General features: G+C 41.9%; 1 protein-coding gene across 4 annotated transcripts in view; it reads right to left on the minus strand.

The window, feature by feature from the left end:
• PHACTR1 (phosphatase and actin regulator 1) overlaps positions 1 to 16,068 on the minus strand; it is a 301,932-nt gene that overhangs the window by 280,400 nt on the left and 5,464 nt on the right. For all 4 annotated transcript variants that reach the window (XM_077180743.1, XM_077180731.1, XM_054643113.2 and 1 more), the window contains exons 3-4: positions 7,658 to 7,804; positions 5,894 to 6,040 (exon numbers count right to left, since the gene is read on the minus strand). In XM_077180743.1, coding sequence (XP_077036858.1) covers positions 5,894 to 6,040; positions 7,658 to 7,804 — 294 coding nt within the window. The remainder of the gene's footprint in view (positions 1 to 5,893; positions 6,041 to 7,657; positions 7,805 to 16,068) is intronic.

Here is a 16,068-nt window from a genome sequence, read left to right on the forward strand (position 1 = left end):
TAAATCCAAAGTCGTTGAAATTTGTATATAGTTTTAGGGAGCATTTATTCATATATCATGAAACCATGCAGAGTATTTTATTACAAATATATTGAAACATATACTGAATAAACAGGGAAGAAATAACTCAACTCCAAATGTGATAGCATTTCAAATGACTGCAGAGATGATTAACTGTGTTAAATCATTTGTAAGGATGACCAGGGGCAAATTCAGAAACTTCAAAACAGACTTTAAAATAAAATTATGGGATTTAGAGAAAATTAGACATTAATGGGATGGAGATTTCCTGCAGAAAATCCAGTCAAGTAATTTCACTTTATTTTCACCTATTTACAATTTACCCACCTCAGTGAGCTATATAAATATTCTTTCTTATTTTACAAAGTAACAAAATTAAGTTCACAAGCTCCTCCTTGTTCACTGCAGCAAAATATATCATATCCTTCCAGACAAATCAACATGTATGAGGCTAATACACAAATAACATTATCTTTCCATTAGAAAGCAAAATCATACATCATTTTGATCCCTGAAAAGTATTCTGCATAGCTCCAGAGCTGTATAACGCAGCAAACACAGCAGTACAAACAGGAACAGTGAGGCAGCCTACCATGAAGGCTGTAAGAAACCCTAGGGCCCAAACAGAGCGCGGAAGGTGCCAGGACACTGAAAATATAAGACACTTTTGATTTCAACTTTGTGCCTGGTCCAGAACGAATAAATTCCCACATGTAAAACTAACAGTCACCCTTTGTGTCCTGGCTTTTCCCCACCAGCTCTGCATGACAGAAACCGCCGACCATGAACATTTCCCAGCTTGCGAACATTTGTCTCAGCCATTCAGCAGTTTCTGCCAGGATCCTCCTCCCTCTTTACACCCTGTGAATTAATTCTGCTTGCAGCAGCACTAACACAGGCTGACGTAGATTTTTTTCCTCTCCCCAGTGTGATTTATTCGTCACTGCTTAAGAACAGTAAATGGTACCAAATTCATTTGCCTTTCCAGACACGAGGACCCTTCTTCTGTACCCATGGCAAAATTATTCACAGCTATTAAGTCCTTTCCCTCTCAGCTTTGCTTTCCCAGAACACATTCCAAGACAACATGTGGCTCCACACCACAAAGAGATAAAACAGGTCTTTCATCATTGAAGGGGAGCAGAGATGTATATTTCTACAGTCTGGCTGAGATCCCTGGCTGAAGTCAACAAATGACTTAAATCACTTGAGGATCCAGCTACTTCACTGAGATTACTCAGTGACTTCAGTGCACTAAAAATCTGTGCTACACTCCAGGGCTGAGTGAGCCAGCTGGGCTCCATAGCTTGCACCATCTCTATTGAGTTCTTTCTGTCACCACCTCTTTCCCCCTTCTCTCCTCTCTCATCAGAGGCCAGCTCTTGCACTCCTCCTGCTGCTCCTCTGGCTTCTGTTTGGTTGCACCGCTGGTACACACTTTGAAATCAGGGTGGGAGGAATATATTCACATTCAAAATCTCCCCTCTCCCCATTTCACAGCATGGAAGCTAATTCTTTCTGAAGGAACATCCCCTCTTTGCTGACCCCTAGTACAGCTACTCTAGTCATTCTGGCCTTACACCTTCTCCAAGGCATTGGCTTGCTTTCTCCCTGAGTCTCCATTCCCTTGCTCAAACAAAAGCTGACATCTGGTGACTTCCCTGAATGACTGAGGAGCTGAAACAAAGGCAGCTTCTTGCACCACTTAACAAGAAGTCAGTCTGTTAGAATCAGCTTTGCAGAGGATTGCAGTACCAAGCTTACTCTTTTTTGGTTAGGGACGAGTAAGAGTACCTGTATATAGAAATAGCTTCAATAACAACTAACACTTGAAAGGCTAAAAGAACCTGACCAGATCAATTCAGTGCAGTAGCCCCCCTTTCCCTAATAAACACCAATAAAATTCTGACAGGGATTCCCCAAGCAGCTTCATGAAGGGGGAAGGAGAAGAAAAGCTCATACATCTTGGATCACTTAGTAACTTTTAAGCAATCTATTTCCTTATCAGTCATCACCTCTGCCAATTTATCAAGCTTGAAAGCTACCTACCATGCATTGCTATTTAAAAAGTACAGTATTTTGCAACAGGAAGAATAGAAATCAGCCAAAACCTGTAATAGGTCAAAACTGATAAAAACCACTTGAACTTATCAGCTGGCACAGGACCAGGAAAGTGATTATGCTATTGTCACAGATGAACAAGTTTTCAGAAGTAATTTGGGATTAGCCTTTAGATGCCTGAATCAGAAAGTCAGAAAGACAATCTGAAAACTGCTTTTAAGAAGATGTGTATGAAAAGCCAAAGATGGATGTTAAGAGATGGAAACATGCCAGATTGCTAATCATAATAAAGAAAACAAAAGACCACTACCCAAAAGTGAGAGCACATTCCACATTCCTCTAGTGTTGCACTGGAGGAAGTTGTTGAGAAAATAAAAAATTAATTTCTGTAAGGAACTGATTTAGTATCAAATATGGAAAAAGAATTTATAGCTGCCTATAGCTTTACAATATTATGTAGGTACATTAATTTTGGCAGAAGAGGTAATTTTAATCCTTTGGGAAGTATTATCCTCTTGATATGAGCACATAACTTCAATTAATAGGATTTGCATATGTATAATAATAGAGAGAATAACCCTGGGTTTGGAAAACAACGGGGTATTTTAATCAGTTTGGGAACACCAGACAAAAAAACATACCAGGCACAACTAATCGAACAGCATTTGTCAACTCATGCTAGGTAATAATTGTGAGTTAATTGATCAATATTTAGAAGCAAACATAATAAACTGGTATGTTTTAGAAAATCAAACAATGCAAAGCTGTTAATATAATCGAAAGACAAGGGGAGATAGAAGCTGCGCTGTTAATCACTTGCAAATTGTATTTTTTAAAGACCCAGACCAAATACATGCTACAACCAAACTGTATAATTGACTCTGTGTTTGCAATCTCAGTTGTTCAACAATATAGATAACAGCAGTAATGGTATAATTATAACTCACAGCTGAAGTAGATAAAAACCTGATAGTTCTTAACTAATGGTTGCAATTAAGGGTGGAGAAGAGCAGTATTCACTGTATCTGGTTATGGTTCTTTAATAAAAGTGGATTTGAAGTTCCAATGCTGCAAAGCAGATCCTGCATGCTGCAGCGAACTTTGACCGTGTCCTGACAGAAGACAGTGACTGGGGAATGCAGCTTGACTTGTAACAGCTGTAGCAAAAATAGCTCTGTAAGCAATGGTTGAGCAGCAAGTGCAGATATGGCACGCACTAAATGGAAAGCAAGCAATGAGCACACAAGGAAGAGGTTCCTTCCTGAGCCCCGAGCATCACTTTAGCTTCAAGTGCATCCGTGGGCTGAAGAAACAGCTTTACTTCCTTCCTACCACCTTACTCCTGCACAGGCAAAGAGATACACACACCCCTGTGCACACACATGCGCTGCCAGCCCACGGACAGACAGGGAGAACAAGGCAAGGCGGGACAGGCGCTCTCCACCCCTGGCGGAGCGGCTTCAGCACCGGGGGCAGCGGACAGCGCCCTGGGCAGGAGGTCGGGCCCCTCCGCCCGCAGGGCACGGCCACACCAAGGGCGACCCGGACCCCCTGTGGCACAGGGCAGAGACACCAGCAACGAGACTGGAAATGGAAACCCGGTCGGCTTAGAAACAGGGTGCTTCGTCCCCCTCCCCACACACAGAGCCATAAAAATAAGGGCAAGAACACTGCACCCCACAAGCAAAGTAAGTTTCAAAGGAAAGCCCGAGCTGCACGGCATTATTAAGTATGAGCAAAAGTGGCCAAACACATTTTCTAGTGGCTTTTTCCTCAGACTAGAGAGTTCCCATACCCAGGCAGCTTGGTTTGTGCTTTCTGAGCAAACAGAAGAGTAAACCAAACAGCTCAGAAATGAAGCGGGTATCAGCGGCATGTTTCACTTGCTTTTTCGCTCTCTCACTCAATACTGGTTGCTTAGCAATTTTATTTTTTTTACTACTCACTGCCAGATGGATTAATGAAAACACATACTTGCATTACTTACAACATTTTTCCTTTATATTTCTTGATACACCAGTACAGTTTCTTTTAATTATTTCTTTTTTAAGGAATTCCATTCCCAGGTTTGCAAGTAAAGACCCAAATTATAGAGAGCCAGGGGGAGGGAAGGAACAGAAAGAAGCTAAGTGTAATTACCAAATTATTTGGTGGATTGCAGGAAAGAGGTACCTTGAGACTTGCACATCCTCTGGGACTTGTAGCAAAGACAGCATGTCTAGCTCAGCATAGAGATGTGAGGCACCAGGTGACCTGAAGGTGCCTTGCTCTTAGCTGGTTTATCTATTTATAACTACATGTCATAACATTACCTGAGAGAACACAAGTCAGCACAGTGTTATTTCAGCAGTCAAATAACCATACACAGCCTTTTTTTATTTACACCTTACAGCGATACTCTTTCTGTTTTCACTTCCAGTTCTTTATAGAGCTGAAACCTGGCACTTGGCACAGTCTTCCAGCCTGTGCCCTGGAATGCCACCCAACTTACCCATGGTTTGGCAATTTTTTAGAAGCTGTGATCAGAAAGAAATAATGACACGCCATACAATGTAACCAACCGTTCTGCCAGTGGCAAAACCAAACTGCGCATCAGCCATTACCAAGGGTGTAATTGCAGCAGGGATAACAGGAGGGGGGAGGGGAATCTGTTCCATCCCCAAATGGAGAAGAAAATGCATCTCTGCCATCTCCAACTTTCTGCCAGCTGAAAGGGGGAGGAGGGATGGGAGAGCCTGCAGCAGGGCAAGCAGCAACTCCAAGGCAGTTCTTTTCCCTTTACAGCTGGCAGTGAGCTCACAGGCTCAGCATCAAAGATGTTACACAGTTGGGTCATTTTGTGTGCTACTGCTGGGACATGAAGGGAGGCTGCAGTACTGCTGGCTACAGATCCTCCCTCATGCTGTTCCCCTTCCCAAATAGAGGAAGTCTGGTTTGGTGCAGAGAACCAGCAGAAAGAACTTTTTTTTGTTTTTGAGAGCAAGTAACCTCTGGTGTGGTTAGTTTGCTGTTGATAGAGCTCATTAGGAAAGGTCAAGAAAGGAGGGAAAACAGAGGCCTAGTAGAAAAGAAACAGGATAGTTTCATCATGTACAGGATGAACTGAAGGGGACAGCTTAAATCTCAAGGGAGTCATGAGGAAGAGGTGGCAAAGAGGAAGGCACAGGAGTGGAGAAAGGGGAAGGAAAGGTCAGGTGGAGAACTGCAGGATGTTCATCCCAGTAATAGGCAGAAGGAGGTGAATGCAGGGAGCTGGAGGGGTGTTGGTAGGAACCATCAGGCTGTAAACCCATCAAGAGTCCCAAAAGGCAATGCTGAGACAATTGGGGACCTCATGAAACTAAGCGGACAACGCAGGTGCAAGTTTCCTTGCACTTCTGAGGCACAAACCCATCAGGGGAAGAAGGCAAAGAGCAAGCCAGGGAGAGACTTGCAAAACACCAGGGCAGCATCGCCATGAGGGATGCCAGCACCTGGCGAGGAGGGACAGTGCAGAAGCCTTGAGGGGATGCGCCACAACGCTGTGCAGGGCGAGAGGGCGGCGCTCTGGGACAGGGGAAGCTTCGAGGGGCTGAACGGAGAAGGGCAGCCGGTCCCGGCTCACCCAGGTGGGAGGCGCGGGGCAGGGGGAGCCGGTCTGCGGGCCAGGGCCAGGGGAGGCCGGCGAGGTGCGAAGGCGCGGGCAGCGGGGCAGGGCCGGGCGGCGGCGCCCGGGGAGCCCGCGGGCGCAGGCAGGGGCGGAGGGCGGGGGCGGCCCCTTCCCTCCCTGCTTCACCCGCCGCCGGTCGCGCCGGGCCGGGCCGCCTCTCACCTGTGTCGAGGTTTAAGGAGATGCGGGCCTCGGCGAGGTAGGGGGTGTCGCTCTTGGAGCGGACGCGGCGGATGGGTCTGCGGTCGATGTCCTCCTCGGAAGATGCCGCCATTAATGTGGGCACGGTGAGCAGCGTGGCCCGGCGAGCTGGCGAGGGCGAGCGGCGGCGCGGGGCGGCCGGGCGAGGAGGGGGCGGAGGGGGAGACAGGGGAAGGGAGGAGGGAGAGAGCCGCGGGAGGGGGAGGGGAGGACGGGGAAGGAGAGAGGGAAAGGGAGAAAGGAGCGCAGGGAGGGAGGGGGAGAGACAGGGAAAACCCGTCAAGGATCTGCGGACGGGAGCGGCCGCGGCGGCCCTGCCCGCTGCCCCTGCCCCTGCCGAGTCCCGCCCGCCTCCGCTGCGGGGCACGGAGCGCTGTCCCCGGCCCCGGCGCTGCTGGCCCCCGCCCCGGGCAGGGTCCGACCGAGCGCCTTTCCCACCCCCAGGGGGGGTCCCGGCTCAGGTGCCGAACGCCGCCGATGGGCCTGGCCGGCAGAGGTACCACCCCGCAGCAAGCCCGGAGCCCCGAATGCTCACTTCTAGCCCAGGGCCTCCGGAACTCACAGCACCGCTTCATTGGGACTTGGTGGGATGTCTAACGGTGCATGCCTTCACCTCCTTACCCTCGCTCCTTGGGCAAACCCATGGCGTAAAGTGGGATGGTGTGCCACACCTTGGCAGTTTAAAATGCCAAGGGGACTGAGGAGCCTGCATTCAACGTTTGAAACTGACCAGCCTTCAAAGCCCGGGGCTCACCTTCCTAAGGGCTTCGGCAGGTCTTTGAGAAAAATGTGACCATCTGCAAAAACCAGAGACTCCGTTCTCCAGCTGCAAACTGGGCTTGGTGTTTTGTGGAATCTCTGTTTCTCTCTTTAGTAATCAGCTCTTTATGTAGACGTTGTTACCCTGTGGTTTATAGGCTGCCTGCCACATTAGGGCTCCAATTTTGGTTGGTGTAATATAAATAATTAAAAATGTTATTAAAAAGTGGGTAGCACAAAAGTACTACATTACTAAAAGTAAAGTAAAAGTTAGTTAAAATATGCACCTAAGAGTGTACTAGCTAATGTAATTTAATTCAGGGCTTTTTAGAAAAAATACCAAAACCCACTCTGCTCAAAGTCACTAAGCTATCAGTACTTCTAAAATATCTTGTGTTGGTCAGCTTCAATGAGAAAGAAAGACCAAGGAGGGAATGTTGGATCTCACAACTCTGAAGGCAGTGATAATAACACCAGTTGGTCTGTATTTTGAAGGACAGCTCTCTTATTCATTCCTGCAGCCAAGAATTTTCTATTACATGTTTGCCAATTAGTCCTATTGAGGTTTTGGGTTGTGCTGCATTGGCTGTAACATTGGGTTTAGCTCAAGTCTGCTGTTAGCTGTAATCCCTCCATAAATGTTCTCAAGAACTTTCATGCTTCTGGATGCCTGGAATGGATAAGATATATTTTGTTTGCAAATCAATTCTATTTTGGTGTGATCTCACTAGCTCACCCTGGCTAAAACAGAAAAAAAAGTTTTAGTTAGCACTTGTAGGAGAATTTTGAAAACAATCCCTGTTCATACATATGCAGGTGCTTGTAGTTAGACAGCCATGGCATCTTTGGATGTCTGGTGAACCACCACATCGCTTGTGAACGAGGAGGTACCATCTGGTCCATCTGCATCTCAAAAAGAAGTCTTTAATTAACATCATATGCTGTTTAGGGAAGGTGTGGTCTTACCATTATCAAGGTTGAAGCAGATCCGAGCTTCTTCCAAGTAAGGGGTGTCACTCTTAGACCGGAGCCTTCTGATGGGTCTCCGGTCTATGTCATCCTCAGAAGTTGCTGTCACCAGAGTGGGCACAGTGAGGAGAGTTGCCCGACGAGCTGGTAAGAAGAAATAAATGAAGATGAGAATAGGAGGAGAATAGAGAAATAGAAAGGGGAAGAAGGAAGTAGAAAAAGAAAAATAATAATAATAAAAATTACTAGAAAAGAGAAAGAAAATCACTCAATAGAAGAGATGATCTGAACAGGCTGTTTGCTGTAAGGTCATTGCCTTATATTACACATGCTGCAGAATTTATGGGCTGGACTAAATGATACCAAGAAAAGATTGCTGCCTTTTGTGTCCCAAAGACACAGCTTATAGCTCTGTTGCTGCTGCAGATTGCTTGTTCTAAGTTCCTACTTACACCACTAAAACAATCCTTTTCTCAACTTCTCAATAGCTCAATAGCTGCAGTCTCTCTTTTTCTGAATGCAGTTTTTGAGGCTGTGATACCTGAGGAGTGGAAATATTTAAGTGGTCAATTAATTTGCAGATATCAGTGAAAGCCGATATTTGCAGATATCAGTGGAACACATGATGTGATTATTATTCTTGACAAGATGCAAACTATTCCAAAACTCAGTTTCTTGTTATCTCATCTTGAGCATTTAAAATTAACAGCTACTTTTTTTTTGCTCTTGATCACTTTATGTCTTAATTTCTTAGTTGTGGAGCAGGGAGAAACATAATTTTCATTTCAGTAGGAATTTTGTGAACATATAATTCCATTAATATTGTAAAGTATTCATATACTTTAGTGAAGCACCAATGAAAAACCCATAAGGAAAGTATCTTCTGAGCAGGATTTAAATGGCTTGGGGCCATGCATTCAAGGAGGAGAAAGCAAAATATTTAATACTGGCTCATTAAGTGAGCATTGCCTACTCCATGCACTGATGAAGCAAATGGTAGGATAGTAAAAAATTGCTGTCATCATGCAATTAGAAACCCTACTATAATCCATATATATAAGGAGACAATTAATGTTGGAGAGGCAACCTTCATTTGGGCCTTTCCTAGGTATTTAGCTCCCTTAAATGTAGGTGTTTTATATGTGAAATGTAATTATGAGTGGCTGTTGATTACTTTGGGCACTGAGCCTATAAATTACAAATCACAAAGAGAAGACCCTCTATAAATATATCCACCTAAACTCTCTGTCTCTGAGTAGATAAAGATTATCACAAATGCTAGTTGGAATGTGGCTGATCACTGAAATCATGAGGACCATCCACAAGTACTTTCTCCTCCACCTGATATGTACTCAGAAAGAGAATTTCTGCTTGAAAGCCCATCCTTACCCAGAATGTGGACCTATAAACATTAACTACCATGTGGGACCCTGTAAGAGCCTAGGAGCCTAAACCCTAAATGTTTCTTGCTGTTGAGACATTATCTAGCATAAGAGACTTTATCTCAGGGCTTTTGTAAAGCATCACACTTCAAATAACTAACAATGAACTATATTCTCCCATTGGGACTAGAGAACATGACTGATAGTGACTAAGAGCATATTCTGCAACCTACTAACTAAGATTCTTAATTTTAAAAGTTTTTTAGAGTTTCAAATGAGACTTGTCAATCAGTAGCTTTCAGATGCCTAAGATCTGACTAAGGTGTTAGGTATGATAGCATATAATTAGTATGAGTTAACAAAAGCTGTCATGCTCTATTTTTCAATCTGCAGTATTATGTAGTTTACTAAACAAGTAAATCTGTGCTGCTGAAGGTAGAGGTTATTTCTGGTCTAACTTAATTTTTTTCTGTTTTTTTTAAATAGATTTTTTTTTTTGGTGTTTTTCCTCATTTCTAACCTAGCCTTTGAATTTGAAGTAAAAACAAAGGGCAGGAATTAAAATTGATTTAATGGGGTCAACTATTTAGATTAAGCTAAAGTAAACACTGCAAGTAGGCTGTAAACCATTCCTCCCTTGTAATAGGGAATAGTAATGAAGATAAAAGAGAACAGAAAATTTCTGCTATGTAAATTTTGCATCTTCAAATTTACACTTAAGGAAGATTTCTCTATACAGGAAGTTATTATTGTAAAAGTCATCTCATAAAACAACCATGTAAAAGATTTGTATTTTAAAACTGGTATGACCTAGCTGTAGTTAAAGTCAGAGAAAGGGCACCCATGCATTTCAGCTGGATCACAGCACAGAAATATATCTGAAAAAAATCCCAACACCAAACTACATTTACATTTTGTAAACAGGGAATCAGAGTTAGCTTTTCTATATAATTGTTTATAAATAATTTTTACCTTTTGGGTCAAAATATTGGGATCTGGCATGTATTCATTTTGACTGCAGGTAGGTGGATGCTAGAAAATGTTTCTTGGAGTAATCATTATGTATTACTTTGACAACCATCATTATCTACCCTTTGTGTATATTACCAAAAGGAGTTTTCAAGAATGACTGGAAATTTTAAGTAAACACTGAAAACATTTCAGAGTAGGCTAATAAGTACTAAAACATTTTGCAATAAAAACCTAAGATCAATTCTAGAACTGAAAAATATAGCTGATGACATTCTGGTATCCACAGAGTGACAGTGAATGTTTAATGCTTACCATGAATATAACTGTACACACTCTTTTCCTAATCCACAGCAGTCTTTATTTCAAGAATTACTCGCCATACATTTTTTAGTAAAGCTGTCAATGTATGCCCATTGTGAGTCTTGGGTCCATCACAGATAACCCACCAGTATCCCTAGCTTCAGCTGCTCTCCACAAACCAGCTCAGTCTCTGGGACACACTTTTAGGAGGTAGTTTTTCAGGAAAATTAGGAGGTATCCTCTTGAAGGTCTTGGAGCAATGGAATGACATTACACTACACATCAAGGGACCTGCTTACTTTGCAAATAGATTTGAGACCAGTGTTAAAAAGCTCAATTTAAGGAGCCATTGTAACAGCATGTGGAAGGGCAATAAGTAATTTTGTTAAATTCTTTCATTCTATTTTCATTGTTCCTTATAGGCTTACACTTCAATTAGCTCATTGTGGCAATGTCTCATCTGGTGTTTGTTAGAAAGGGAAAAAGTTGCTTATGAAGAAAAAAATACTTCAAAACTATAAATGCTGTAAAGTACATCATGTGACATGTTATAATTGATTATATATAATCTCCCATTTGTTTGTCTTAAAATATCATATATTACTGAAGTGCAACATAAGTATGTCTTTGGGAGAAGGGAAAGTAAAATATGTAAATTTTTGTATTACAAGTTCAGAGGCATTTTTAACATATAATTTCAACATGTTTAGTTAGATCTATAGCTGGTCCCAATTTTTGAATACTCCTTAAAATCACTGAAAATATGAAGGGTGATTTGCAAAGAATTTTTGATGCCTTCCATTTTTTCCTTTAAGATACTTTTCCACATATTTTAATAAAAACGTTAGTAGTAATTTTTGTTCGCCAAGAACTACCTTTATGTTTTGAAGAGTCATAATATTGATTTTTTTAAGAGTTGTGTTACTTAGAAAAAAAAATTAATTGGAAAAATTTCAGAGGTGAAATGGCATCTTCCTAAAAATTAATTGGAGAAAACATGTAATATTCATTTCGATTTTTCCACCCACTTTTACCAATCAGCCTTTACTAAAATAACTCATTGGTGACACAAGTACCTTGGTAATTTTTGACTCAATAGGGTCTTCACCAAGAAACCCTAATTTGCAGAGTACATTTTGACCTCAAAATGGCAAATCTTTGAAATATGATGATTTTTATCTTAGTACAAGTGAAGTGCTGAAATGTTTCTTGCAGATGTCTAGATGTAGAAAGGCTGTGTTCCTGATGCATAGAATCATCAAGCAGCTTCAAATAACACTGATATAGCCACAAGGGGGATGCTGGTTTACATCAGAAATCTCAAAGGCTTTTCTGAGGAAAACCTTGTTTCTCAGGGCAAATTTTTAACAATTTTTGTAAAATCCCTATAAAAATATTTTAATTGCAGTCCTTCTATTGCTGATTGAATAGGATTCTTCTTCCTTGCTACTTTTTTCCGCTAGAGAAACATATGGGATCTTACTCAGTTCTCCTTCATTGGAGAGGGCTCACCATGGCATAAAATATCTGCATGTGAATAATGCATGCAGAAATATATTTTTGGCTAAATGGAAGCTTTAAAAATATGAGTTCGGGTACATTTTGATTCATCTAGCACATGATACTCCTTTTGTGCTAAAGGAACATTATTCGGCTGTGAATATTCTTCCTTAAAGACAAACCAGGCAGTGGGTTCAATTGAATGTTTACCAGGAAAAAAATCTTTTGGTCTGGTTTAATGCCACTTCACTTTATCAGTTACATTTAAAAGAAGGTGAAAGGACAACATTTGGAGGATTAGATTTGGGAAATGGAGTATGAGTTGCAGGAGAGGCAGAGAGTGGAACATGTGGAGAGGACATAATTTGTCATTTATGAAGAAAGATTTATAGGCTTGTGTCTCCCACATAAACACAGAAGCACATGCATATGGATTGCTCCATGTCTCTAAAGCAAAGCTGTTGAAATCTGTCTTGATGGACTTCAGTAATCTGAAACAAAGTACATGGATACATCGTATTCGACCACAGTCCCAAGGATTGCAAACAACTGTACCCATGTGAAAGGATATCCACATTTATGTGCATGTTCGTTCTGCTGGTTTGTGGAATTTGGTTAAAAAGTATGCACAATACACCTAACTAGCATTTTTTGTACATTTTAGGTGAAGCTTGCTTATTTCTCTATGTCCAAAGGCATAGGCTGTTCTGAAATTCTCAATAGTGGGGGTATGCCAGAATAGGAAGTAGGAAAAGAATTCTAAAAAGGATGAGGAAAAGGTTGATGTTGATCAGTTTCTTAATGTTATTTAAAGGTAGGGACATTTTATTAAGAATGCACATTTGATATTACTAATTCTTCTGATATTGATGTCAGTCTAAGAACTAGTGATATCACATAGATAAAAGAGACCTGGAAGCTATCATAACTTTGAAAATACATTAACATATTGGATGGATTAATCATAACATTTTGGTGGATAGAGGGATATCCAGAGTAGAATAATTCTGGATTAGGATCTGAGGATTCTGCAGCAATATGTTTTTATAAAACACTGGACCCAATTTAATATGCAAAAGCAGAAGGAAAGTAGCAATGAAGAGTCAGCAGTGATTAAATCAAACATCTAGAATGAATCAGCACTGACTGAATTAAAATAAATGAGCAAAAAATAAAGCACAGTGAAATAAATATTGTGGAAACATAGAGTAACAGAAAAATGTGGAATTAAAACTATACCTGAGAGTACTTTATTAAACCTTAACAAGAAGAATGATTTCCTGAAATCTTTTGAGTAGTCATGGCCTAGGTGTCTATACAAACTTGTTACCCTTGGCGGTATGTACTAGATTTTTATTTCTATATTTTTTTTACTTTCCATTTTTTATTCATTCATGCTCCTGATGAATGTAAATTAAATTAAGTAAATTACATGAATGTTGCAACCAATAAAAGCATACCTAATGTAAGTCTGTCTGTAACTTATTTATAGGTACAATGGATAGCTTGAGATAAACCTGCAAGAGAGTTTTGTTCAGTTATTTAAATAGGTGCAGTGTATCGTACTGAATGGCCGAGCAAGCAACTTCAAGGAATGTAGCAGAATCTTCAAAATAATTAACATAGTTAATTTTAATTAAATAGTTAATTTTAAGTTGGTGTGCCCTGCTGGTATGAAAGGATATAAGATATAAGGTTATAGGATATAAATGGATGCACAGCTTTCTCACAGGAAATTAGAAAGTATTTTATTGAGTCAGAAGTCACGTGAGAGCTGAACCCAAACTCCCAGCAGGGACCTGAGAGTCACACTGTGGTGCAAAGATGGATGCCTGCATCCCAGAGTGGCACCCTGACACTGCACTGTCAGCCCATGCTATCAGACTGGCATGCTGTTGCTAGAGGCACTAAGAGAGGGTGAGTCTTGGGCCCCATTCCATCAGATCATGCCTGCGGAAAAGTGCTATGTGCTGTCTGTGATGGGCAAATCCCCTTTTACGGCAGTACCTAAAGCCTTCACTTGCAATGTACATGGGCAGGAATTATTCTTCTCTCTTAGAGTTCATCCAGGCGCTCAGCTCCCCTGGTATACAATGGCGGGGAGGGAGGGGTTTCTCAGTTCTTAATCCTAGGTGATGGAGCCTAGGTGAAAGCCAGGTACCAACAGCTCTGTGTGCACTCCTTGCACAGAGTTTAGTTGGCTGTGGCTCAAGGCAGGCTCTTTGACATAGTACAGCTGTTGGAGAGAGTGGTTTAAGAGGCCCTGACCAGCTTTGGAGCTTCTTGAGAGAGAAGCAAGAAGCCTCAACATCTGCTTTCTCCCTGATTTTGGAGTTACACTTACATTGTGGCCACTGCCCATTTGCTGAGCAAGGCTTCAGCTATGCCTGTGGCTGGCTACATTCCTCACTGATCCACATCCAGACTGCTGACTTCATGTCCTGCTTAGTCTCATGCCTGCCTCATCATCCATGGACTTGTCTGATGGTCTGGACTCCTGACTAAACCTGATGACTGTCACCAGACCTGCTTGGCTCGCGTGCTGCCATGCTTTACCTCTCATAGGTGAGGCTGCTGCCTCTGCCTGTTTCAGTGACTCTGGGTTTATTTTCCCTTACAGAGCTGCTCACTTCTGCTGCTCCTCAGTGCCTGCCTGCTCAGCTCTGTCAAATGTGAAGTCTTTCTTTTCAGGCCCAAAGGCATAATTTTTATATAGAACTTCAAGATCAATGATGCCTCTCCAAAGCAGGCTACAGCCAAGATGAAATTTTCACATTTACAGCTTTGGATTACAGCTTTACCCATTTTGGGGAAGTTACTCCCTTTTCTGAATTAGATTCTATCTTGCCATTCCTCTATGCAAACAAATGCCATTAGCACAGGCATCTTTCACTCAAGTTCACTGTCTAGGCTTTCATAATCAGTATAGAGGCAAGACTTACCTTAATCCAGGAAGATATCTAGGAAGATTAGGTGAATCCTGCTTTTAAAATGACATTTTTTCTGATACATGCTAAGCTAGTTAGAACTCTTAGGTAAAAACATCTTCACTGAGACCACCTAAGGAATAAGTGAACCAAATCCTATTCCAGGTCACATTACATATTTTCAGCCCTTGCAGCTGAAAGCCATGATAGATTTGCATTTAGAATACATTTGCAGCCAAGAATAACCGGTATCATCCAGACACTTCAGAAGGAGAAGGCTTTTTTGAAAATGAAAGTCCAGCTTCATGCTTAGATTTCAGATTCAGGCTTTCCAAGGGCAAGAGGCTGGATCCAAAGGATCACAGTCCTTTCTTTCCTGTTTCTGATTTGCAGATGCGTCACCAGGCATTACGCACTTGGCAAGGACATCCCACCAGCTCCTAGATTCCAACATACAGTACAGAAGAGACAGTCAGGAGGGCTGCAGAGCTTAGGATATTTCTGGCTTGTGTTTGAAGACTACAGCCAGCTGGCTTCATTTACCAAGTTTTCTAAATCTAGCTAATCCTACTGGCAGATCCAGCTTTTGTGACTTTTCCATCCCTCCTGCTTCACTTTCCTTGAAGGAAACAGGGAACAGCTGTTTGAACAGCAGAACAGCCTGAACGGGCAAGCATTTCTCTGCTCTGTGCTCAGCACATGAAAGTGAGGTGATAGCTGCTCCTGCAGAGGAGAGGATGGGAGAGGTGGCAACTCATGAAGTAACACCTCTCTCCTCCTACCCTAAAACAGCAAAGGCAGTTTGCATCTTTCTGCAGGAGCAGGGACAAGGTGTGGGTGTTAGTGCAGGCAGTAAGGTGCAGAGAACCGGTGGGTTAGTTGCTGGAGGACAAAACCCTGTCTCAGTCTATTTGTTGAGGTCAGAGTATCACACATTCAACTACATAAGACCCCAGGCCAGGTAGAATTTTATGTCATCAGTTGTCAATGACATCATAGCTCTTTAAGTTCCTTCCCAACATTTTGCATCCTATTCCTTCCCTTCTCTTCCACCCACAAGGAATGACTAGAAATGAGTGCTTTACAGCTGCCATTTGTAACATTGTCATGTCATTAATGTGAAAACAGTAGAAAGACTTTTTTCTTGATCTGGAGTACTAAAGGGCAGAGACCTTCAAATCTCATGAAAGAGTTGAGTGGGTCATAAACCCCCATTCTACATTTTGTAAACAGAGCACTTTGTAATGCAATAACTAACAATATAACTACACTACTAATACATATACTGTTTTCTGATGTTGTTTCTAATTAAATGGCAGAATACGGT

The sequence above is a fragment of the Agelaius phoeniceus genome, chromosome 1 (genome assembly GCF_051311805.1).
Source record: "Agelaius phoeniceus isolate bAgePho1 chromosome 1, bAgePho1.hap1, whole genome shotgun sequence".
Taxonomy (NCBI): domain Eukaryota; kingdom Metazoa; phylum Chordata; class Aves; order Passeriformes; family Icteridae; genus Agelaius; species Agelaius phoeniceus.